Source organism: Mirounga leonina, unplaced genomic scaffold, assembly GCF_011800145.1.
Source record: "Mirounga leonina isolate KUSES-001 unplaced genomic scaffold, KU_Mleo_1.0 Mir_201, whole genome shotgun sequence".
In the NCBI taxonomy this organism is placed as follows: domain Eukaryota; kingdom Metazoa; phylum Chordata; class Mammalia; order Carnivora; family Phocidae; genus Mirounga; species Mirounga leonina.
The window spans coordinates 9527739-9553437 of NW_023270504.1; the positions used below are offsets into that span (position 1 = coordinate 9527739).

Sequence of the window (25699 nt, forward strand, 5' to 3'; positions counted from 1 at the left end):
TGGAATGGACTGTGGTTTAGTGTTTTTAAAAAGCTTTGCAAAAAAAAAAAAAAAAAAAAAAAAAAAAAAGCTTTGCAGTTAAATCCAATGTGTAGCCAGGGCTGAGGATCTCTATGCAGAGGAGGAAATGTAGAGGCTTAAGGAAAGAGCTCAGTGTTACCCAGATTTTTGTATTTTACCACCATCAAACATCTCCCCCTTCCTGCTTTGCTCCTTCGTATTTTTAAAAAATTAAGGAAGCATGGTAGCCATGTCTCTAGTATTATCCCTGATGGCTACTTCAAATTGCCTGGAGTAAAGGGGTAAACTGGGGTTATTTTAATTGCTAGTAGCCTCTTTGGTAAAGATTCCTGGGGAAAAAAGATGGGGTACAGTCTTTTTATTTTTTTCCAAAGATTCACTTATTTATGAACGAGAGCATGTGTGGGTGGGGGGAGGGGGAGAGGGCAAGGGAGAGGGAGAGAGAATCCTCAAGCAGACTCCCTGTGGAAACCAACGTGGGGCTTGATCCCAGGACCCCAAGATCATGACCTGAGCTGAAATCCAGTCAGACTCTCAACTGTCTAAGCCACCCAGGTGCCCCAGACAGGGTACACTCTTGATTGCACAGAGTCAGAACCCATGGAGAATTGGAATGTTGGTCAGTATAGGATGAAGTTCCCTTTCCCCTACCCCAGCAGCCACAGTGCCTCTGTGACATCTTCTGCCCCTCCCTTTCCCCCACATTTCCTGAATTCCTGCCACACTGAGCCTTTCCTGTTCCTTGAACATGCCAAGTCCATCCCCGTCTCGGGATCTGGGCCCTTGCTTCCTCTGCATCAAATACTTTGCCTCTACATATCTACATGGCCTACCTTCTTCATTCGAATCTCTGCTCAAAGGACACCTCATCAGGGAGGTCATTCCCAACCTTTCCATGAAAAATAAGCTTTTTCTTCCCCACTCTATCCTTTTAAGCAGCTTTCATTTTCTTCATAGCACTAATCACCTCCTGACCTCTCTTTATCCACTTATTTCTTTATACTGTTTTCCCTGCACTAAGAGAACAGGACTTGTTTTATTCCCTGAGATTCCTTTGGGCCCATAGCAGTAAGCGCACAGTAGCTCGACAGATACTAGGTTGAATGAGTAATAGTTGCTCACAGTGGCTATTTCTGTCCACGGCTGACGGTGAACTTGCCTGAGAAGGAGGGGCTGGGCCACGGGGCATCTTTGGATCTCTTGTGCCTACTTAGTGCAGTGCCTGTGAACCATTGTGCTGGTGCTGAGTGAATAAAAAGGCAAAATACTAAGAATAAGAAAGCAGATAAGAAAGAGCAAGGGAAGGAAAAATAAAATCACCCTACAGCTGTTTGATATGAGGCCATAGTCTCGTTTTTAAATATTATGTAGATTGTTATTGATATAAAATATATATTCCAAGGCCTCTTGTTTTCATGGCAGGTGGTTATTTATTGGAAAGCTTAGAAATCCTGAAAAGTATAAGGATCATGTGTAGTTGATTTCTTGTTGATTAGCTCATGGGAGAATTGGTTTGCTAATGATAGAAATAACGGGGAAGGTGATTTTTATTTTACTTTTGAAGAACCATGCGAAGTAATGGTTCTGTCATTGGGGGGAAAGGCCAAGGTCTGTTGCTTTTGCCATATTGAAGATGTACCCCAAATTCAACAAGCAGAAAAAACTCACGTCTTCTACTCACACTCTCACTTCTCCATTTTTACCTACTCTCATCTTTCTGTTTTGGGTCTTACTACCCTCCCCTGTTATTGAGAAGCTTTTACTAATAATCTTAATAGGTGAAAATTTGCATTGTTTGTGTTACTATATTGATATAGTTACAGATTTTTCTTAGCCCAGGACTAAGAAAAGCCACTTAAAAAAAGCTCACTAAAGCAAAGTCCTAAGTGCTTCATTGTGCAAGAATACTGTGAAACCATTCATGTAATGAAAAGTTTATGTTAGACTTTTACTCACTTTAAATCCCGGCCATCTTCTGCGGATGAGTGTGTCATCTATCGGGGAGTACATTTGAAATCAGCGGAATGTTATTTTGAGTATTTAAGATAACTTGTACTGTATTTTGTATGTGTGAGGCACTGTGCTAGGTAGGGTCGGAGATTTAACTGGAATATCTACTCAGTTCTTGTCTAAACAGTCTCAAGGGACTGGCAAACTTTTTAATGGGTCGGATAATAAATAGTTTAGGCTTGAGGGCCATAAGGTTTCTGTCACTATTAGTGGACTATGCCATCACTAAAACTAAAAGAACAGTGTGACTGTGTTGCAATAAAACTTTTATTTACAAAACAGGCTGGAAGGCTGCATTTAGCCTGCAGGTGAAATTTGCCCAAATTCTACTTGGGGGATGAGGTCTAGAGGATAAAGGGAGAGAAATGGGATTCAAGGAGCGAAATAATTGAGCTGGAGTATATCCCTTTAAATAAATTATATTTTTGCACTTAATAAAAGGTTTTAAGTTAAGTTACTTATTTGAATTAAATAGTGGTAGAAGAAAGTCCATTTGCCCCCAAATTTGGCATTTTATTGGCATATTCCAAAGTAGCATTACTAAATCTGGAAATTACAGTAATATGTTGTCTTTAGTGCCTTAGGCTTCCCCGTAATATGAGCTTTCTTGTTGTTTTAGAATACATTCAGCTGAATATTATTATAAAAATAAAACCGATTATCATTCATAATATATCAAATGACTAAGGCATGTGTAAGGCAGTGAATTAATCAGAAGCAATTGGATTTTTTTTTTTTTAAAGAGAGCATGTGCATGAGGCTGGGAGTGGGAGGGGGAGAGGGAGAAAGGGTATCTTAAGGAGGCTCCATGCTGGGCATGGAGCTGACACGCGGCTCGATCTCATGACCCTGAGATCATGACCTGAACTGAAATCAAGAATCAGATGCTTAACTAAGTGACTTGAGCCACCCAGGTGCCCCTGGCTCATCTTAAATATAAGGATAAGAGCCGATGATCTAAAGGGAACTCCTGTACTTGATTTTCGGGGGCAATGAGTACTTTTGTGGAGTTTGACCTTCCTTACATCCTGTTAACAAGTAGAACCTGTCCCTGGTTAATATTGTCTTTTAACTGATCAAAAAGCTCCTTCCCCCCATGGTTTTGTTGGCAGTCTACAGTTGTTGTGAAGTTAGAGATGGTGCTGTGATTCGGGTGTGTGTGTGTGTGTGTGTGTGTGTTGGGCCATTTGTAATGGGCTTTGTGGAGAGTTGGTTTAATGCTGCTGTGTGAAGTTGTTCCCTATTACTCTTATTTATCTTTCTCTCAAGAAGAGGCCCTTTGTTCACTGTTTCCTCAACACAGAATAGAGGATTTATATCTTGGTGTTCATTCTCTACTTCTCTGTTTTCAAAGAGGAAAATATTTGTTTCATTCTGCTCCTTTCTTCTATGATGCACCCAGAAGGTTTTGAAGCTTTATGCCAAGAATTCTTTGAGAGAGTTGGAGTACAGCCATCACCAAGAGATTCAATTCTTAATGACTTTAATTTTAGTTTAACAAATCATTATGAGTGTTGTTATCATTGTTCTAGAAGACACCCCTTACCTCATTCCTCAGTGCTCAATAGGAGTCCTGTAGTGAGAGTGAAGGCATGTGTTCTCCTTTTTCCATTATTTTACCCCATCTGCTATTTTGTCCCTGTTTCTAAATATCATTGAATTTGGTTCTGGTCTTTATTAGGCAGTGTTCAGCACAGAGATTTCAAACAACAAGCCAAATTCTGAATGCCAACATGATTTGTTTGGCTCACGTAGTGTTGTTAAATTTCTGAGTTCATTGCCAGCATTTAAACGTCACATGATTTCACTTTTTAGTGGCCAGTGGCCTAAATTTTGTCTTTTCACCCTCTCTATCATCCAGCCAGTGGCTGTTCAGTAACTTTTCTTTAATGATGTCGATTTTTCTTCCCCAGGCTAAAGATCTAATAATCACACCAGCCACCATTTTAAAGGAAAAACCAGACCCCAGCACTCTGGTTTTTGGAACTGTTTTCACGGATCACATGTTGACGGTGGAGTGGTCCTCAGAGTTTGGATGGGAGAAACCGCGTATCAGGCCTCTTCAAAACCTGTCATTGCACCCTGGCTCATCAACTTTCCACTATGCAGTGGAAGTAAGTACATGGGAATCAGTGATGGTGATGTACTAGATCTTCACTGTGAGTAGGGAGTAGCTCTTCCCGCTAAAATAGCTTTTGGGCAGGATGGGCTTTATCATAGTGACTTGAGGAAATCATAACTGTCTTTAAAACTTTTCCCATAGACAGTCGGATTGAAGGTAAGTCTTAAGAACTAATCTTTTAGATAATCTTGAACTTTCCATAATGTCAATAAAAAAAATCATTTGCAGCAAATGCAAGGATAATAGATAAGAAAATTCGCAAGCAAAAATCCAGGACTGTTAATATTTTACTAAGTCACTTCTCAGATCTTCTAATGAGTGAGAAGGTGTCATTGAGCACAGTATTATAGTTAGATTTTAGTGCTTACTGCATGTTTTTATGACCAGCATTAATGTGCAGGTGTATGTGTTAAGAGACATGTAATTAAATGTCATCCTTCAGGCATGAGTGGAGTAATTATAAGCATAAAATATTAAATATGTCGAGAATGCTTTCTCTAGTCCTTGTCAGGATACACACTGAGATCCATGATACACTCCTCATTCTCTTGACCCACATTTTATTTTACTCATTTTTAATGTGTTGGACATCTTTCCCAGAATATTGGGGTGCTGGAAATAAGCAGTGGCCTACCTATTAAGGGAGTAAAAGTAGTAGATATTCATAACAGTAATGATAAAATTACTTGTGTTTATTAAATTCCAGCACTGTGCTCCGCACCTTATATGGGTCATCTCATTTAATTATTTTAAGTGAGAAAACAGTTAAGCATTCAGGTTCTACAGTCAGACTTCCTGGCTCAGATTCGGTGTCTGTTGCTCCCTAGGGAGCTCTATGACTTGGGAAGCTTATTTAAAATCACTCTGTGCTTCCAATTTCTTTACCTATAAAATTGACATAGGGATAATACTTACCTCATAGTGCTAGTATAAGGATAAGGTAAGGTAATTTGTGTAAGTGGATACAGCCATGCCTGGTGCATAATGAGAGCCCAGTTGTTAGCTGTTGTTGTTAACCCTTACAACAGCCTTATCTGTTGTAGAAGCAGGTTCAGAAAAGTGAAGTTTCTCAGCCAAGATTACACAGTATTAAGGGAGGAGACAGGGTTCAAATGCTGAGTTCCTACTCCCTGCGACATCACTCCTAAACATATACACTAAAATTCCGAAGAGGCCTGTCCAATTGACGTGTTCAAAATTATAAATTTGAATAATTTGGAAACCTGTTCGGTGCCCAGACGTATTCACGGGCTGTTGCATCTTTAGTTTCTCTTCCCAGCTCTGTGTCTTCACTGTATCAACTTGGATGAGTTCTTTGATTATTTGCTCCAAGCCTCAGTTTCAACTATAAAATAAGAGTGGGTATATGCCTGTGTCATAGGGTATAATAAAGAGCAAATGAAATAAAGGGAGGGCCTAAAAAAATTGAAAGAAGGAATATGGCAAGTCTTAGGGCAGTGGTCTCAAACATAGCACATGTCCTCCCCTCCGAGTTTCTGATTTCCCCTGAATTCCCAGGCCACGTTCATTCTGCTGCTTCAGGGACCACACTTTGAGAACTGGTGGCCTATGGGAAGTACCTGAGAAAGGATTAATGTGATTTTTGAAAGCTAAAAACAATTTTGACGGCCGCTGGCTTTTGAAAACTTGTTGGAAATCTAATTAGAGGAGCTAGAAAGCTTGTTTGCTTATTAGTTTTGCCAGTTTAGATTTTTGTGACCAGGAGAGTTTAAAACTTTTTTTTTTTTTTAATTACCGTTATCCTTTGTCAAATGAAAATTGAAAACTTCTCTATATTATTACTGTTCCACTGACAATATAGATACAAGAAGTGTTTTGCATGAAGAAGATTGTATATTACATCAGTTGTTGATTGCAATGCAACAGATTAATGACTTAAAACAACAACCATCATTTTGTTTTTATCTTCCGTGATTCTGGGGGTTGATGGCTAGGATGGCCTAAGTGGTTCTTGCTTGGGGTCTCACATGCAGTTTCTGTCAGATAGTGACTGGGGTTGGAGTCTGTTCAAAGGCTTCCTGACTCCTGTCTGGTGCCTGGGTGGGGAAACTCAGAAGGGTGGGGGTGAAAAGCTGAGGCTCTGCCAGCATCCCTCTTTCTCCACGTGGTCTCTCAAGTATGGTGGCTTCAGAGTAGTCAGACTTGGTTCATGGCACCACGGGCTCTAAGCTGTGTGTCTCAAGACACTGAGCCCAGATGGAAGCTTCTAGTTCTTTTTATGTCCTAACCCCCAAATCACACTCCATGACTTCTGTCATAACTATCATCCTGGCCATCACGAAGGCCTGCTCAAGTTAAAAAAAAAGGAGATACACCTTTCTTGAGGAATGTTGAGGTTCCAGAAGAGCATGTAGGACTGATAATATTGTGTGGCTATTTTCGGAGATACAATCTGTGATATGTATCAGGGATAAATGGGGAGGTAGAGGAACACATTTAGTTTGCTTTTTGTCAGATTGGGTTCTTAGGTTTAGCAGGCAAAATATTAGGACATTGTCATAGGGATTTAGGAAGTGCACAGGGATTTGCCTCGTGCAGAGAAACTGGATCCTGGAATTTTCTGAGGCATTTCAGTCGATTTCCTATTTACTTACTTGGGCAATGGATGCTGAGGGTCTACTTGGTTCCCTGGGCCTGTGCAGTGTGCTTAGGATAGGATGACAAGCAAACTGCCACGATCTTGCCCTCAGTATAAAAATATTTTTAAAATCTTTTAACCCCCACTAACAGGCAGATACTTTTTTACAAAAATTTTCTTCCCACATGTGCTTGAAACATTCATGTTTTATGCTTTTTCACAGGTATGACTGTTTCTTTTATACTGATCCCCTTACGGACACTACATTATTGGATGCCAACCTGACTTTGAAGTTCAAAAATAGTTGTAGTTGTATTTTTTTTAACCCCAAAGTGAATATATGAGCAGTCTTCTTAAATATCATTCTCCTCCATTAATCAGCCCTATTGATTTTAGAATCCATTTTATTTTGAGATCTGCAACTACATGTGGTTTTTATTAATTATGAAAGTATTCTTTATTTTTATTTTTTAAAGCTTTTATTTATTTGATAGAGTGAGCACAAGCAGGGGGAGCCACAGGCAGAGGGAGAAGAAGCAGCAGGCTCCCCACTGAGCAGGGAGCCAGATGCAGGACTCCATCCTGGACCCTGGGATCATGACCTGAGCTGGAGGCAGATGCTTAACTGACTGAGCCGCCCAGGCGTCCCATGAAAGTATTTTTTAATAGATACATATGTGAAGATTTCAAATAGCGAAATATGAACCATGAGTAGGGAACTTGGGCAAAATATGAAACTTGATAGTAGTTCATTTTCAGGTTGAAAGAGTCAAAACCTAATTTGACAAAAAATGGGTAACGTACTGTTATTTAATGAATACTTAACAAATGAGTGCTTTAGATTGTATCTATCTTTAACACTATAATTCTGCCCTTTTTTAGTCTTTTTTTTTTTTAAAGATTTTTTATTTATTTGACAGAGAGAGAAAGAGAGCACAAGCAGGGGGAGCAGCAGAGGGAGAGGGAGGAGCAGGCTCCCCGCTGAGCAAGGAGCCCAATGCGGGGCTTGATCCCAGGACCCTGGGATCATGACCCAAGCCGAAGGCAGACACTTAACAACTGAGCCACCCAGGCACCCCTAGTTTTGCCTCTTTTTGAAACTTTATGTAAATGGAAATATAAAGTGTGTGTGTGTGTGTGTGTATTGTTTGAGCTCAATATTATGTAAGATTTATTCATCCAGGACCCACATGAACATCAGTGGGGCCTGGGACAAAAGTACAAACAGAAACCCGGTGGTTCACCCACTACCTCTTCCTGCCTTGGCTCCATCCTGTGCCACAAAGAGCCTCATACACATATGTGTAGATACCTATACTATGTGCAAATGGATGAGCCTTGGCCATCCGTTGGTCTTAGGCATGGGCACACCAGTGGTGCTATGTGTTTTCAGTAGGATGAACCTAAGGAGAGTCATTCAGGCTCTGAAAATGGGATCAGGGCTATTTGGGAAGGGAATTCCAGGGAAGTGGGTACTTGGAGCCTGGTCTGAAAAAGGAGCTCAGGGTCCAGATGACTACTTGCCCCAAGGAAAGGTCACAGCTGGAGGAAGGCAGAGATGAGAAGCCCTCTAAAGTATGGAGCTCCTTTCAAGAGGTTGCCAAGGTTAAAACACTTCACAATAACACCAAGACCATATTTTTCTTTTTCACTGTGTGTTGACATTTGCAGTAAGACTCTGACACCAGCTTCTGCTAGTTAGCCATTATATTCTTTTTTTTTTTTTAAAGATTTTATTTATTTATTTGACAGAGAGAGAGGCAGCGAGAGAGGGAACACAAGCAAGGGGAGTGTGAGAGGGAGAAGCAGGCTTCCCGCGGAGCAAGGAGCCCGATGCGGGGCTCGATCCCAGGACCCTGGGACCATGACCTGAGCCGAAGGCAGACGCTTAACGACTGAGCCACCCAGGCGCCCCAAGCCATTATATTCTTTACTGCCAAGTGTTAAAGTATAAAGAACATCAGCTTTACTTAAGAATGTTCTTGGTGAAGTGGCAATAATTATTAATTTATTAAATTTTGACTTGAGTAAATGTCATTTTAATCTGTGTGGTGAAATAGAAACTTTGCCTAAAGCACTTCTACATCCTTAAATACTACTACAGTTGTCTCAAGGAAAAGTAATTGTGTGATTTGTGTGTGTGTGTGTGTTGTGAGCTGAATCGGCTGCTTTTTTCAACTTAGAACCATTTTACTTGAAAGAACAAAGTATAGTTACACAGAATTGGGCATTTTGCACGTGTCTTCTTGAAAATGAACAAAGTGAGTCTGCCACTTCAAAACAATGGACTATATTTGTTGCCATTGATAAAATTCTAGCTTACAAGTAAAAATTAGGATTTTGGAAAATTTGTATCCACCACCACAAGCTTGAGCCTTTCCACTATTAGAGAGTTTTTTGATGATGTTAGTATAAAATTAACAGATGTAAAAAAATACGCTGTATGAAAAAGGTGTTAACCTTGGGAAGATCTGCATAACTTGAACCAATGTTTTCCAAATAACCATTGCATGACATTACAAATTTATGCATGACTTAAGATCCATTCAAAATGCAAGATAGACTGTGATGGCTTTTGATGTGTCAGTTTGGCTAGTCTGCACTGCAGTCCCCAGAATTTGATTTTTAGTTTCCTTCTAGTTAGAATACCTACAAGACATTCTCTTGTGAGTGATGGAGGACAGAGGGAGGCATGACCATTTTATTGCATACACATAACCTTCTTCTAGGTATTCAATCAAACACCCATCTAGGTGCTGTGGTGAAGGAATTTTGTAGATGTGATTGAAGTCCCTAATCATCTGACTTAAAGTTAATCAAAAGGGAAATTATTCTGGGTGAGACCAACCTTAGGACTTCTGTGAGGTAAGAGACTCCACACATAGCTAGACCTAGCTTTCTTTTCCTTTGTCTCTCCCTTTCTGATCACCTGAGCGTCCCAGCCTGCTTGTCATCTTCTCTCCCTGATGGCCTGTCTTACAGATTTTGGATTTGCTTAGTCAGCCACCACAACTGCGTTGGCCAATTTCTTATAATAAATCTGGTAATAATATAGGTATCTCCTGTTCTGCTTCTTTAGTTGAACTCTGATACACTATTGGATTTTAATAAGTTAACAGAGTATGAAAACTTTATTGATAAGGCTTCAAATTCCGCATTGCAGCTAACCTTCAAGGAACCACCACTGGTCAACTTTTGAAGTGGTATCAGAGAAGAATAACCACAGGTATCTGAAAAGGCTATCAAAAATACTTCTCCCTTTCTCAAGTGCGAATCTGTGAGATTGGGATTTTCTTTGTGTACTTCAACCAAAACAATATACTGCAAGAGCAAAAGCAGATATAAGACTCTAGTTGTCTTTCATTAAGCCACCCTTTAAAGATTTACAGTAATGAAAAACTGCCACACTTAACAATAATCCTTTTGGAAAATATAGGTAGTCTTCATTAAAATATGTTAAACATGTCACGGTTTATTATTGTTAAATAAATTTAAATGGCTCACTTCTCATTTCTCATATGGTAATTATTGATAGAATAACTGCATATATAAAAGCTTTTGGGGGCCTTCATAATTTTTAAAAGTTTACACTTGATCTTAGCCAAAAGACCGAGAAGCAATAATAATTTTTAAAAGTTTAAAGACCTCCTGATGCCAAAAGATTTGAGAAATACTGTGTAAGCTTATATCGAGGAATAGTGCTGCTAAGTCATCGGGTGTATCTTTAGTTTTATAAGAAAAGGGAGACTATTTTCTGTAGTGGTTTTACCAATATTTATACCCACCAGTCTACGGCCGTACCATCCTGAACGTGCCCGATCTCGTCTGATCTCGGAAGCTAAGCAGGGTCGGGCCTGGTTAGTACTTGGATGGGAGACCAATATTTATACCCACCAGTCATGACTAAGCATTCTCACTGTTCCAAAACCTTGCCAACTCCTAATACGGTCAGATTTTAAAATTTTAGCTACTTCCGTATAATGGCATCTCATTATTGTGATATTAATTTCCATTACTCTAAGAGGTTGAACACCTTTTCATAGGTTTATTGGGCAATTGGATATCTTATTTAAAGTGCCTATTCAGATCTTTTGCTCACTTTTCTATCATGTTGTCTTTTTGATTTGTGGAAGTACTTTTTGCATCTGTGTTGCTTAATGAGATTATCATATAATTTTAACATATATTTGAACCTACATCAGGTGCATACAATTTTAAAATTAAAGTGAAGTAAATGGAACCCTATGAAGTTATTTTCTTTTATCTCCAGTTAAATTTAAGTTAAAAATTTATTTTGTTTTGTATGTACTAATTTTGTTTTGTATTTACTAATTAAAATTTATTAATTTTCTTAAAATTAAATAAAATTTAATTTTGTTTTATATTTACTAACAATATAACCTCACCAGCTTTACTTTAGAAAAAATTTGTATGACATTTTGCTTACTATGCCTTTTTGTTTCCGATGTTCTCAACCAAGTCCAAAATCTGACAACCTTCTCTTTTAACTGAAGCTTTACTCCTGTTCCATTTAATAAGTTACATATTTGCCCTTAAATCTAATTTAGTGCTTTGAAATTGCGCTACATGATTTAGATTTCTTTTCTCATGTGAGCTGAGCTTTAAGGCTATAAGCTTCTAAGGGCCCAACTATCCTTCAGTTCAACAAATTTTCTAAATTCCCTTATTTTTCTTCTTTGACTCGCACTTTATTTAGTGATGAGTTTCTTCCTTTCCAAAATGTTGACATTTTGTTGTCCTCTTTCTGATCCTGATTTCTGGTTTATGGTTGGAAAATGTGTGAAAAAAGCATGCATTCTGCAGGTGGTGTGTGCAGGGTTCTGTCTGTCCGCTAGGTTAGTTTGCTGTTCCTGTTGTTCAAATCTTCCATATCTTTGCCGAGTTTCAGCCTGTTTGTTCTGTCAGTTATTTAGAGAACGAGTGTTAAAATTTCCCACTAAAATTATTGATTTTTCTCTTTTCTCTGCGTTTATCAGTATGTAGCTACTTCAGAAGAGTCTTTTAACATCCCTGCCCAGTGGTTTGTCTGGCGTGGCATTTTGAGAAAGGTGGCCTGGCCCTACCATAGGATGGTCTTGAGCTGCTTGGCTTCTGTGATTGGGGTATAAACCAGCCCTGGTCACATCTAGATTATCTACTATCCAGAGTTTGTATGAGCCAGATTAAATGAAAGGATGCATGCGTGTTTAGGGTGGCAGGAATGGGTTCTTTGCGTCCATTTTCATTGACTGGGCAGTTAGCCCATGTTGTGTGATTGGAGATGTGTTCTCCCCACCTCCGTGGAGGTGTTACTTGGCAATGTGGCTCCTGCTAAGGAAAGGATGACTTTGAATTCCTATCAGATTTTGGTACTAAAAGAATTTCTTTTTAACCTAGCTACAGTAACCAGCCTGTCAACTGTTGGCTTCTTTAGATTTGGAGATCTTTGGTCTATGTCAACAGCTTGGCATGATGAAGAATATGAGTGCCCATAGAAAAGTCAGTCTTTTAAACACAGAGATTGTTTTCATTTAGTTATCCCCTAAGATTTATTTCTCTTTTTATCTTTAGTTGTTTGAGGGATTGAAGGCATTTCGAGGAGTAGATAATAAAATTCGACTGTTTCGGCCAAACCTCAACATGGATAGAATGCACCGATCTGCTGTGAGGACCACTTTGCCGGTATGTAAATTTAGGACTTTTTTTGGTGTTTCTCTTGATGTAATGGGTCACTGTGAATTTACCACAAAACAAATCATTTCTGAATACAGTTGACCCTTGAATAATGCAGGGGTTAGGGGCACTGACCCCCAGGCAGTTGAATATCCTCCCCAAACTTAACCAGGATCCTACTGTTGACTGGAAGCCTTACCAAAACATAAACAGTTAACACATATTTTGTGTATATATATATTATAGATTTGATTCTTATAACAAAGTAAGCTAGAGAAAAGGAAGTGTTATTAAGAAAATCACAAGGAAGAGAAAATACGTTTACAGTACTGTACTATATAAAAAAAAATACACATGCAGATGGACCTATGCAGTTCAAATCCATGTTGTTCAAGGGCCAACTGTAGTTAGATCAATATTCAGTAAAAACCATATGAACACTTAAGTTACTTCCGATCTACTTGGTAATCAGTGAGGTAAAAATACAAGCAAATAACCAATACCACTTGGCAGTTCCACAATCTGTTTCTTCGTAAATGTCCATGGGGTGTTAATGTGTATGTAAGAGATAATAGGATAAGGAAGAAAAATATACCTTAAACTAAAATCAATAAAATTTGAAGACCCTATGAAATTATAATATGTGAAATGGAAAATAGGGTGTGCCACACAGATATTTTGGGAATATTTTGCCTAATTGCTTGGGACACTAGCAAGTTTGCAATGATTTAATTTATTTTACCCCAGGCTTTATTTTTTTTTTTAAGAAAATGATATCGAATGGTTTATCATGGCCATTGGTGACTGTCTATAATATTGTTTTGTAAAGAGCAGAATTCATTACATGGTGGGTTGGATTTAGATCCTAAGGCTCATGTCTAGGTAGGAGGTGTCTTAGATTACTTCCCTTCCCTGAGACGTGACCAGGCTGCCTTTCTGAACTGAAGGAGTCCTTTTCTTCTTTTACAAATTCTGTGTGCCTAACTTTTAGGAGCCTAGCCCTAGCTATGCTTTGAAGAAGCCCAACTAACTACTTCTTTTTAGCCGGGCTCTTCCTTCTCCTCCCTATTTTTGTAACCCATGCTCACCCACCTCCTTCAGAGGCCATAATATAGTGCCAAAAGGGAGATGAAGGTAAGTTCTTTGGACTAGTTTCACACTTGTGCCAGTACAGACAAATTACCAGGAAATACTTTAAAGTGGGGACAGAAGGAAAGGGCAATAACATCTGTTGGACCACAGCTCTGCCATAAACTGTGTTATGTGGTTATACATTCCTTCTCTGTTTAATCATAACAGTGAGCCTCAAGAAGGTATGGGTTTAAAAAAAAAAAAAAAAGGTATGTGTTGTACATTTTAGTAGGACCTTTGTACCTAGAAGAAAACTCAAACCTCTAGAGCATAAACGACTTGCCTAAAGTCACAGAGTAAAGGGACAGGGCAAGAAATTGGGTGCAAGTCTTTTTAATTCCTAGTCAAGTTCTATTTCCACTAAATCCTCGGTGACTCAGGGTGATGATGTGTCCTATATGATTGGCAGTCCCGATTTCCTATATTATTGTGCTGTGATTGCTGTTCTAAGTTCTCATTTAAGTAGCCAATTCTTGGTATCATGAGTTCTACTTGGATGTGTGTTTCTGACTCATTTCAACCTTGCATAACCCATGACATACATCTCTGAAAGTATGTTTCTTTGCCCTGTTAAGTGAGTAGAAACTACTTATTTTATAAACTGTCACCCATCTAGTATATGAAAGCCTTTTCCTCCTTAGAAATAAACTGCTCTTTGCCTTTGCCCATTTTCCTATTAGATCATTTGTGTCTTTCTTACTCATTTTCAGAGTATCTTAACATATTCAAGTTATGATCCTTGGTTAATTATGGATTATGAATAACTTCACCCAGTTTGTTGCTTCTCAGCTCAGAGTCTGCTTAAGGACTCTCTCCCTTCTCTCTGTCCCTTCCCTCCACTCTTGTGCATGCGCTCTCTCTCAGATAAAAAAATCTTAAAAAAACAAACAAATGCTTTCCTACCTTAAGGTGACAGAGGTATTTTTTAATTTTTACTTTGTAAAAGTCTTAATGTTTTATCGCATTTAAATGTATAATCCAACTGTAGTTGATATTTACTATGGTAAGAGGTAGGGATCCACTGTTTTATCTCCTCCACGTAGATAATCCATCATCCCATCACAATTTGGGGGTAAAAAAAATGACAGAAAAAGATTCTTGGTTGGTTTTATTATTACTACTTTTTTTTTTAACAGTCTAAAGCTTATTGCTTATTGCTTATTACTTATTGCTACAGTGGAGGAAAATTCCACTCTTCATTATGTTTTCCATTCCTTCAGGTATTTGACAAGGAAGAGCTTTTAGAGTGTATTAAACAGCTTGTGAAATTGGATCAAGAATGGGTCCCCTATTCAACATCTGCTAGTCTGTATATTCGTCCTACGTTCATCGGAACTGAGGTACAAACTGACTCCCCGTTTCTGGGTGGGCAACTTATCATTTATTCATGTGTGAAACTTCTAATATCTAGTTTGAAATAGCCCCCCAAAACATCATAAATGACTCCTTTCTCCTGGTTATCAAGACCAGGTGTCAGCAAACATTTTCTTTCTTTTTTTTTTAAGATTTTATTTATTTATTTGACAGAGGGAGACACAGCGAGAGAGGGAACACAAGCAGGGGGGGTGGGAGAGGGAGAAGCAGGCTTTCCATGGAGCAGGGAGCCCCATGCGGGGCTCAATCCCAGGACCCTGGGATCATGACCTGAGCCCAAGGCAGACGCTTAACGACTGAGCCACCCAGGTGCCCCAGCAGACATTTTCTTTAAAGGGCCAGATGATAAATATTTCAGGCTTTGTGGGCCTTATGGTTTCTGTTGCAACGACTCAATTCCACCATTGTGATACAGAAGCAGCCACAGTTACCAATGTAGATGAGTCAGGAATGAGCAATGAGCAAGGCTGTTTGCCCTTCCTTAATCAGGATTCACCAATATTTCCTCATATTTTCCTGAGTGTCCTCAGAGGCATTCCTCAGTGTAATGTCTCTTGTCTTGGCAACAGTTCTCCAAGGCAGAAGTGGTAATGGTTTTGAAATTTGGAGGAGGGAGAGCTGCTGCTTTTTATTTTCATTTTCCTGAAGTCTTGGGATTACCAAGGAGTGGGAGTGGAAAACTCTTCCCCCACAGGAAATACTGAAAATGAAGTTCACAGTGGGAGTTAGGGAAGGAACTTGAGAGCTAGAGTTGTAGCTTTACACATCATGCCGATAAGATCTGCTGGTAGGTCCCAGTCTACTGGTGGGTGCCCTTGCCAAAGAAGGACATGCCTGGAGTAGCTAAGGCCATTTGTGTGGGTTGAGGATGCCTTATAAAGACCCTATCACTTGTCTCCTTCCTCTTCTAGGCAGCTCTGGTTTTATGGAGAGTGGTATGGAGGGATGATTGAGGTGGGGAGACTGAGTGTGGGTGGGCAGTGAAGGGGCTGTGGCATATGGAGATTTTTAGGAATAGGGAGAATGAGATGGCACTCTTTTGCTATATAGTCTAGCCATTCTGCTCTCTACTAGGTAATTGTATGCTTACCAGGTTCTCTACTCTGTCATCTGAATGCAAGAAGTACAGAAATACATAAGGCCATAGAATAAATACCTAAGTGGTCCTTTGGCATCCTTTTGATGCCTTTTGAAAGACTATTAAGAATCTAGATAATGAATTTCATGAATTGCAGTCTCCCTAACAAATTTGGAAGAATTGGGACAATTAAAAAAGTTATCTACTCCTTATGTCTCTGACATTTTAATATTAATGAAGTTTTAGTTTTTAGTTTTATATTTTTATTTATATATTTTTAGTTTTTATATTTTAGGATAGGAAGAAGCAATTTTTAAAGTTTGTTGAAACATTGTTACTACTCTGGAAGCACTGTCTTGCATTTATTCTGAAGTACTTTCCGCCTCTAAGATCGGATTCTTCTATTCCAAGTTTGTTGAGAGTTTTTGTTATGAATGGATATTGGATATTGTTGATGCTTTTTCTAAACGTCTTGACATGATTATGTGGTTTTGTCCTTTATTCTATAGTTATGTTTGTTATATTCATTTTTTGGTGTTAAAACAACCTTGCATTCCTGGACTAAATCGTACTTGGTTACAGTGAATAATTCATATTAGATCTTGTATCAGTTTGCAGGTATTTTGTTAAGAATTTATGTCAATGCTCCTAAAAGGTATTGGTCTGTAGTTTCCTAGCATATTTTGTTCTGTGAATTAGTAAATTGTTCTGACTCCTGGAATCCTTTAATCTAGAGTTAGACAAGCTTTTAAACCTGATTTTATAGTCCAACATGTTGTCACAATAATCCTCTCTATTGGTGGTCTTCAACTTTTTGCATTTGAATCACCCAGGTTTGTTTGATTAATTGATTGTTTGATTGGGCGGGCAAAGGGAGAGGGAGAAACAGAATCTTAAGCAGGCTCTAGCCCTAGCATGGAGCCTGATGCGGGGCTCGATCTCACAACCCTGAGATCATGACGAAATCAAGAGTTGGATGCTTAACTGACTACTGACTGAGCCACCCAGGTGCCCCCACCCAGGTATTTTTTTTTTTAAATACACATATTGACCCTATTCCCAGAGATTATCATTGAGGAGGTCAGAATGGTGATTCTGATGCATGCCTAAATTTAAGAATCTCAGTGACAAAAGCCTTGCCAACTAGTTCTCTCCAACTACACTCTTTCAACTTACCTATTTGATTATGGTTTGGAATCAAAAATTTTTTTAAATCTGCTTTACAAGCAGTAAGTTAAGAATCAAAGGAAATAACGGATATCATTTGGTAAGTCGACATTATTTATATTTGGTATATTTATATCAACTAGAATTTTTCTAATTAAAGATACAGGCAGAAAACAATCACCTGTAATTCAGAAACAAGCATAATACAGTGTTCAATAAACCATATGGATTTAAACATTTGTACACCACACAGATGTTCTACAATCTAGTCTGGTAAGTTATCATGCACTGTCTTTTCATGGTGGCTGCATTTGATAAGTGCGGTGCTGGCTGGAGGATTAGGCCCAGTGGCTTCCGGTCTACTGGGCCTCTTTCATCAGGGGTGGCTACTTTTGCTGGCCTTTTTATGTTACTTGGGTTCGTGATGGCTCTGTCTTGTCACTGGCTTCACAGAATAATTGCAGGCTCACCTCTGTATCAGTTATCTGATGTTTTGGTCTTGTCTGCTGCTGGCTAACATCCACATTTTTCTTTCATGTTCTTTTCATGGTTAGATTAATTGATTAAGTGGGTCTTCAATCCAGGAGGTATTTTGACTTCTTTGAGTGAGCAAATAAATATACGTCGGGGTAATTTATTACGTGATATCAGCCCCTCCTTGATCTCATGTGCCCAGTTTCTCTTCTTGTGTGTATAGAATATTCAGTATTCTACAACAAACTCATCTGTATTGAGCTCCAGTCCAGATCCAAATAACCTAAATCTGTGGAGCCAGGATCAGAGACTCTGCATTTAAACAAATTCTCCAAGGATTTCTTAACTACTTTCAAGGGTATCACCATCTCAAGCCTTGTGAAAGAATTAAGTATATGTCTAGCAGTCTTTAATGCTTTATTTGCTCCTGGGTTTGCAAACTGGCACCCGGTAGAAATATTTACATCTTTGAAAGCTCAACTTCATCCCAAGGGCAGGGTGTTGTTTTCACTTTTAGGGGCCATGATATAACAGTCTAATATTAATTATTCCTTCTCACGCCCAGTATGATTTGGTAGCAGCCATGGAATAAGAGAGTGGTTCTACTCTCAACTTATGAATTTCATTATGTTTGCCAAGTATCCTGCTTCTTCACATGTTTTATAATTAACTGACCCTTCATTTTTATTAATTTCCATAGGTAATACTTATGTATGAATGTTTTTATGCAATTCTTCATATGTCTTCCAGCCTTCTTTGATAATAATTGGATCCATTGCTAAAATCCTTTTAGATTTGGGGCACCTGGGTGGCTCAGTTGGTTAAGCGACTGCCTTCGGCTCAGGTCATGATCCTGGAGTCCCGGGATCGAGTCCCGCATCGGGCTCCCTGCTCAGCAAGGAACCTGCTTCTCCCTCTGACCCTCCCCCCTCTCATGTGCTCTCTCTCTCTCTCACTCTCTCAAATAAATGAATAAATAGGGCGCCTGGGTGGCTCAGTTGGTTAAGCGACTGCCTTCGGCTCAGGTCATGATCCTGGAGTCCCGGGATCGAGTCCCGCATCGGGCTCCCTGCTCGGCAGGGAGTCTGCTTCTCCCTCTGACCCTCCTCCCTCTCATGCTCTCTGTCTCTCATTCTCTCTCTCGCAAATAAATAAATAAAATCTTTAAAAAAAAAATCCTTTTAGATTTAGGATTATAGTAAACAGAATAGTATTTTATTGGAACATTTGTAATTAGCTATTAATATATAACCAGTGGGTAGAGCTTGCCAATAAAAAATACCAGGCTGCCAGTGGGTGAAAATTTAAAAAAATATATTTTTTCCTATAAGGTTCATATTATTAAACAAAATACTAAACATTAATACATAAACCTCTTGTAAAAAGTTTAAAGAGTAAAGTCATTCATGTTACCAAAAGATTTCTCATTAAAAAAGGAATTTCAGTATCCCTTTAGTATCTTCTGAAATATTTAAAAGCTTTTTTTTTTTTTAATTTATTCATTTGAGACAGAGAGATACAGAGAGAGAGAGAGTAGGAGCAGTGGGGAGAGGCAGAGGGAGAGGGAGAAGCAGACTCCCCGCTGAGCAGGGAGCCCGATGCGGGGCTCGATCCCAGGACCTGGAGATCATGACCTGAGCCCAAGGCAGACGCTTAACGAGTGAGCCACCCAGGCGCCCCTAAAAGCTTTTTTTTTTTTTAAGACTATTTATTTGACAGAGAGACACAGTGAGAGAGGGAACACAAGCAGGGGGAGTGGGAGAGGGAGAAGCAGGCTTCCCGCTGAGCAGGGAGCCAGCCGACCAGGACCCTGGGGTCATGACCTGCCTGAAGGCAGACGCTTAACGACTGAGCCACCCAGGTGCCCCGAGGTAGTTAAAAACTTAAAGAGAAACTAAAAGCTGCAGTGCTTCAGACTACGGCTGATTATGTGTCAATTGGAAATTAAGATAAAATCTGAAAGCCTAATATTTAAATAAAGAACATTTACATGAACAGTTTCTAGATTTTCCCTTTATTAGACAAGAAGTTAAAATTACATGACTGTCCGTTTCAATACTGGATGCCAAACAGCCTTACATCTGAAGAAGCTGGGTTTTGCTATTTTAACATCCGTTTTATCCAACTTCACTCTATTTAGTAACTCCAAGCAGGTACAGCTATATGAATATACAAACAGACACAGGCTTTATTTCCTTAGTGATTCTAGTAAGTGTACAAATGCTTTGACCTCAATCTATACCAAAATAGGCACGAGCATGAATTCTGAAATCCCATGTGATCATGGCGTTCAGCCTTTCACTTTTCCAGTTTTTCTCAGTATCCTCTCATCCCACTGCGATAATTGGAGAGATGGTGGAATGAGGCAGCACTGAATAGCAGCAGGGCTGAGAATCCATGTCACGGAGAAGGGTCAGGTCTGATGGTCGAGAGTCAGCCCACTCAGCCACTTTGACCAGGTCCCAGGCTGATGCCACAGATCTGCAAGCTACCAGCAGATTGGGCTTTTTCAGCTGTACGGCTAAAACAGATTGACCTTGGCTCATGTGGAAGGTGAGGAATCCCTTATATTCCGTTAACTCATACTTCTACATTCAGAGCGCCCCTAAATAAATTTCTGAGGATGAGTTCCACTAGAGAAGCAGTCTGCTTTTGGTTAATTCCAAGCTCGGATGCACAGAATACAATCTGAACAGTGCAGAACATTTTCATTCACTTCACATAAACAATTTCCCCATTCACAACTTCTGGAAATCTTTCAGTATGACATTTTCATTAGAGCTCGCATTTATAAAACTCCTGCTGCCAAATGGTCCACTCCTTGTTTTCTGGTTCACTGCATAGGGAGCTTAAGGACATAAATTTCATAGACATGTCTTTCTTTTCCTTTTATCACCTTGTAAAATCTTTATATTACACATATAATGTAACCTATAATCGTAACAGTTCCCATGAAAAGAATTCCCTTTATTCACTGCCTTTATTTATGCTTATATATCTTGTATCTTACCATCATTTCTCTTCACAATTAGCCTCTATAAATGAAAGAATCTGAAAAGATTTGAAAACTAGGTATAGCAGTGATTTGTGATCCTATAACTTGTGTTTTGTCCACACTTTTAATGTACTCTTTTGCAATCCTATTTGAGATATAGGATACACACATATACATATACATATATATACACACACACACATATATATATATATACACTCATTCATTCATTCCACTGCTTATAAACAATATTAAATTCTCATTTACATAACTCTTAACATGCTTTAGATTAACAGCCCCATCTAAGTATCTTCAGACCTTGAGTTTGAAGCTTATTTGCATTGATTGTAGCCTGTGATAATCAGCTTGTTGTTATCAGCTACCGTCCACTCCTACCAATGGACAGCCTCATGAGGCTGTTCTTGTCCATTTCATCATTACCACAGGGGATGATTGTTGTTGTTATCTTCATTTTTACTCTTGCACTTGTGGTGCAGCTGGTTACTACCTCTCAGTTCATGGCACTTCCCATCATGGGCACTGAGGTCCCGCTCTTATTCCCTTCCATCTTCATTCCCTACTCTCATCTCATCTCCTCACCCCCCTCCTCCCCGCCGCCCCAGCAATCATCAATCATCTCATATATTGAATGAATATTCTTTTAGTTTGTGTGTGTTTTTAAGTATCTCTTATTACTTTGTATGCCTGGCATTTTAATTTCTAGAAATGGTTTTGTTCTACAGATCTCCTGTTTCTGAACGTTTTCCCAAGGCATGTTGTTTTCGTTTTTGTGCAGGTTACTGTGTGTATATCCAGTCCATCACTTCTGAGTGCTGGAAAGTTCTCCATGCCGGACACCTGCCACACCTGTCCCAGTTCCCTTACTGGGATTCCATTCCCCTGTTACCTTACATAATACTGCAGTGAGCAGTTTGACAATATACAACCCAGGGAATTCTTGAAAGAGTTAGTGTTTCCCAGCAAGATGCCCTTGGCCCATCTTACTTTTGCAATCCAGGAAAGTTCTGCTGCTTTTCAGGGAAGTCCTGGTTCTTTTTGATGAAATACAGTAACTTGTCTGATACGGTCACCAACCCCGGGCATTATGAAGCTCTCCTAAGTATCAGGCATGGTGCTTGGTGCTTTCCGGGCACTGACGACAACCCTGTGAGTAGGAGCTGCTGGTGTCATTTTAGAGATGAGGAAGCTGAGCCCCAGAGAGATGAAATAAGAAACCTGCACTCTTGGGGGCGCCTGGGTGGCTCAGTCGTTAAGCGTCTGCCTTCGGCTCAGGTCATGATCCCAGGGTCCTGGGATCGAGCCCCGCGTCGGGCTCCCTGCTCGGCCGGCAAAGCCTGCTTCTCCCTCTCCCACCCCCCCTGTTTGTGTTCCCTCTCTCGCTGTGTCTCTCTCTGTCAAATAAATAAATAAAATCTTTAAAAAAAAAAGAACCCTGTGCTCTTAGCCTCTCTGCCACGGGGCTGGGTTTAGGGAAACAGTGCTGAGCAAAAGCCACGTTTCTGCTCTCAGGGAGCTAGCTCAGTGCCTGGTGCAGCAGTCACTTTTCATAATAGAAACCCACGAAATGAATGTGTATGGACAGAGGGAGGTCCGTGCTGTGGAGAAATGGGCTGTAGCTCAATAACAGTGGTTAGTGTGGAAATATAACAGGGCCACTAAGATCTTCCCCATCTTATTCTAGTATCAGTTCACCTTGTGTCTATTTCCTTTCCTTCTCTGAGCTAACAGCTTTCCTGCTCTGAATTACATTTGACCTAATCACTCCAGATATTATAATATGTTATACATTCTGTACTACATAACATACACTATCATACAATACACACACGTGTTACATAACACACTCCTACATCTTACGTTCAGTTACAATACTTCCAAGTTTAGGAATATCAGTTCTCACGTGCAAACTTGCCCATCTGTTTCTGGGATTTTATTTTTATTTAAAATAATTTTTTAGCCTGGGTGGCTTAGTGGGTTAAGCGTCTGCCTTTGGCTCAGGTCATGATCCCAGGGTTCTGGGACTGAGTCTCACATCAGGCTCCCTGCTCAGTGGGGAGCCTGCTTTTCCTTCCCCCTGCTTGTGCTCTCTCACTCTCTCTCTCTGACAAATAAGTCAATCAAAAAAAATTTTTTAATTCAGGTTTAACTGTCAGGTGGAGAGCATAATGATCTAATACTTGCATGTATTGCAAATTGATCACTACAATAAGTCTGGTTAACAACCATCACCAGACATAGTTACAAATTTTTTTTCTTATGATGAGAACTTGAAAGATTTACTCTCTTAGCACCTTTCAAATGTACAGTACAGTATTATTAACTGTTGTCACCATGCTGTACGTTACATTCCCAGGACTGATTTATTTTGTACCTGGAAGTTTATACATTGTGATTCCCTTCACCCATTTCTCCCACCCCCTGCCCCTGCCTCTGGCAACCACCAATCTGTTCTCTGCATGTATGAGCTTGTTTTGTGTGTATTTTCATTTTTGTTTTAGATTCTAAATATAAATGATATCCAGTATTTGTGTTTCTCTGTCTGACTTATTTTCACTGAGCATAATGCCCTCGGGGTCCATCCATGTTTTGCAAGGCCGGATTCCTTCTTTTTTCATAGCTGAGTAGTATTCCATTATATATATACACCACATTTTCTTTATCCATTCATCTATCAGTGGACACTTAGGTTGATTCTGTGTCTTGGCTATTGTAAATAATGTGCAGTAAGCACAGAGTTCCTTGTATCTTTTTGAGTTAGCGTTTTTGTTTTCTTTGGATAAGTACCCAGAAGTGGAATCGCTGGATCATATGGTATTTCTATTTTTAATTTGTCCGGGAGTCTCTGTACTGTTTTCCAGAGTGGCTGCACCGATTTACATTCATACCAACAGTGCACAAGGGTATTTTTCTGGGGTGGTAAAGGAGTGATTTGGAGGAGGCAAAACTATCTGGCAACAAACTCAAATAGTACCAAAGGTATATAAGGGTAAAGAAGCTTCCTTTCCATTCTCATCCTGATCCAGAGTTCCACAGTTTGCCTCCTTCCAAAACATTCCTGTGGCCAGCTTTTCTTATATCCTTCTAGAAGTGTACATAGTCATACCTCTACCTGCATGCATGTGTTTGTACATTAACTATTATCCTTCTTTTTACAAAAGTGGCTTTGCTCAGGTTCCCAAACTCAAAGATTTTTACACACACATTCACACACACACACAGACAGTTTAAAGAAAAGAATTAAATATTAAAATCTATGCACACAACACCTAGTTAACATTAATATGGCTAGTACAGTTGGGATTAGAAAGTGACTAGTACAATTGAAACCTTTTGTATATGTTTCTCTGTTGATTCCCTTTCCTTCCCCAGAATCAACTAACCATGGTTCGCTATGTAGTTCATTCTTGATTTTCTCCTCCTTTTACCTCCTGCCCTGAAATATGGGATTGTTTTACTATGGATGGACAATTGGCATATTTCTAACTTTTGGCTATTATAAATAAAGCTGCTGTGCACATCCTTGTACATGTCTTAGGATGGACATATGTACTTGCTTCTCTTTGCTATTTACTTAGGAGTTAAGTTGAGTAGAAGGATATACGTGTGTTTGGCTTTACTAGATACTGCAAAACAGAGTTCCAGAATGCTTATACCGGTCTATTCTCCCACCAGCATTGTATGAGAATTCTATTTGCTTCCTGTCCTTGTTAACACTGGTAGTATCTTGTCAATTTTACCCATTCCGATATATGCAGTCTTATCTCTGTGTGGTTTTATTTATTTTATTTTATTTTATTTATTTTTATTTTTTCTCTGTGTGGTTTTAATTTTTATTACCCTGAGGACAAATTATGTTGAGTACCTTTTTATATGTTTATTGTGTATCGAAAATCTTTTGGGGAAGTACCTGTGCAAGTCTTTTGCCATTAAAAAAATTGATTTGTCTTTTTAATTTTTTTAGAGTATATACTCTAGGTATAAACCCCTGGTCAGGGATATATTTCACAAGTACTAATTTTCCATTCTGTGACACATCCTTTGTCAGATAAATGTATTGCAAAGAGTGTTCTAGTCTGTGGCTTGATTTTGTGTCTAGTCTTGCTTTTTCACTCTCTTACTGGTATCTTTTAGGAAACAGCAGTCTCGGGGGCACCTGGGTGGCTCAGTCGTTTAAGCATCTGACTCTTGGTTTCGGCTCAGGTCATGATCTCAGGGTTGTAGGATCAAGCCCCACATTGGGTTCCGTGCTCAGCCCGGAGTCTGTTTGAGGTTCTGTCTCATTCTCTGCCCCTCCCCCTCTTTCTAAAATAAATAAATAAATCTTTTTAAAAAAGAAGTATTTATTTTTAATGTAATTACATTTTTTTTCCTATGTATTTTGTGGCTTTTATGTGCTTTAAAGGAATCCTTCCTTACTCCAAGGTCATACTTCTGTTTTAGAGTTTTGCTTTTCCATTTAAATGAAATCCATTTGGAAGTGAACTTTGTATGAAGGACTCAATTTTATTTTTCTCCATATGGATACCACATTATTCCATTACTGTTTACTGAGTGGTCTGTCCTTTCTTCCCTGATTTACAGTGCCGGCTGTTGATATGTTAAGTTTCCATAGAAGAAGGCTATTTTTGGCTCCCCAGCTGTACCTTTTCTCTCTCTCTCTCTCTATATATATAGATTTGTGTTTTTGTCTCTCGGTCTCTTTTTTACATAAATGGCAGGCATACTATGAACAATTTTGTTTGTATTATTGTTTTTGCATTTATAATTTGTCTTAGAGATTCTTCCATATCAGTACATATGGATCTACTTCTATTTTACCCATTTTCTTAGCTGGAAGGTATTCCATTGTACATATATATCACTTAATTGAATACAGGATGCCATAAATTATAAGTCACCCATTATTTTATGCATTGAAATGGAAAAACATTGCTAAACTATGATGCAGTACTTTCCTGACAATCCTGGCTGATTCATGAATTAATCATACCATCCTTTTATTTATTTATTTTGTAATGTGTGTTTCCAGAGGAC

At 39.2% G+C, this 25699-nt stretch overlaps 1 protein-coding gene across 2 annotated transcripts in view; it reads left to right on the forward strand.

The window, feature by feature from the left end:
* Positions 1 to 25699, forward strand: part of BCAT1 (branched chain amino acid transaminase 1) — a 98974-nt gene that overhangs the window by 39195 nt on the left and 34080 nt on the right. For both annotated transcript variants that reach the window (XM_035028067.1, XM_035028068.1), the window contains exons 3-5: positions 3945 to 4145; positions 12324 to 12434; positions 14777 to 14896. In XM_035028067.1, coding sequence (XP_034883958.1) covers positions 3945 to 4145; positions 12324 to 12434; positions 14777 to 14896 — 432 coding nt within the window. The remainder of the gene's footprint in view (positions 1 to 3944; positions 4146 to 12323; positions 12435 to 14776; positions 14897 to 25699) is intronic.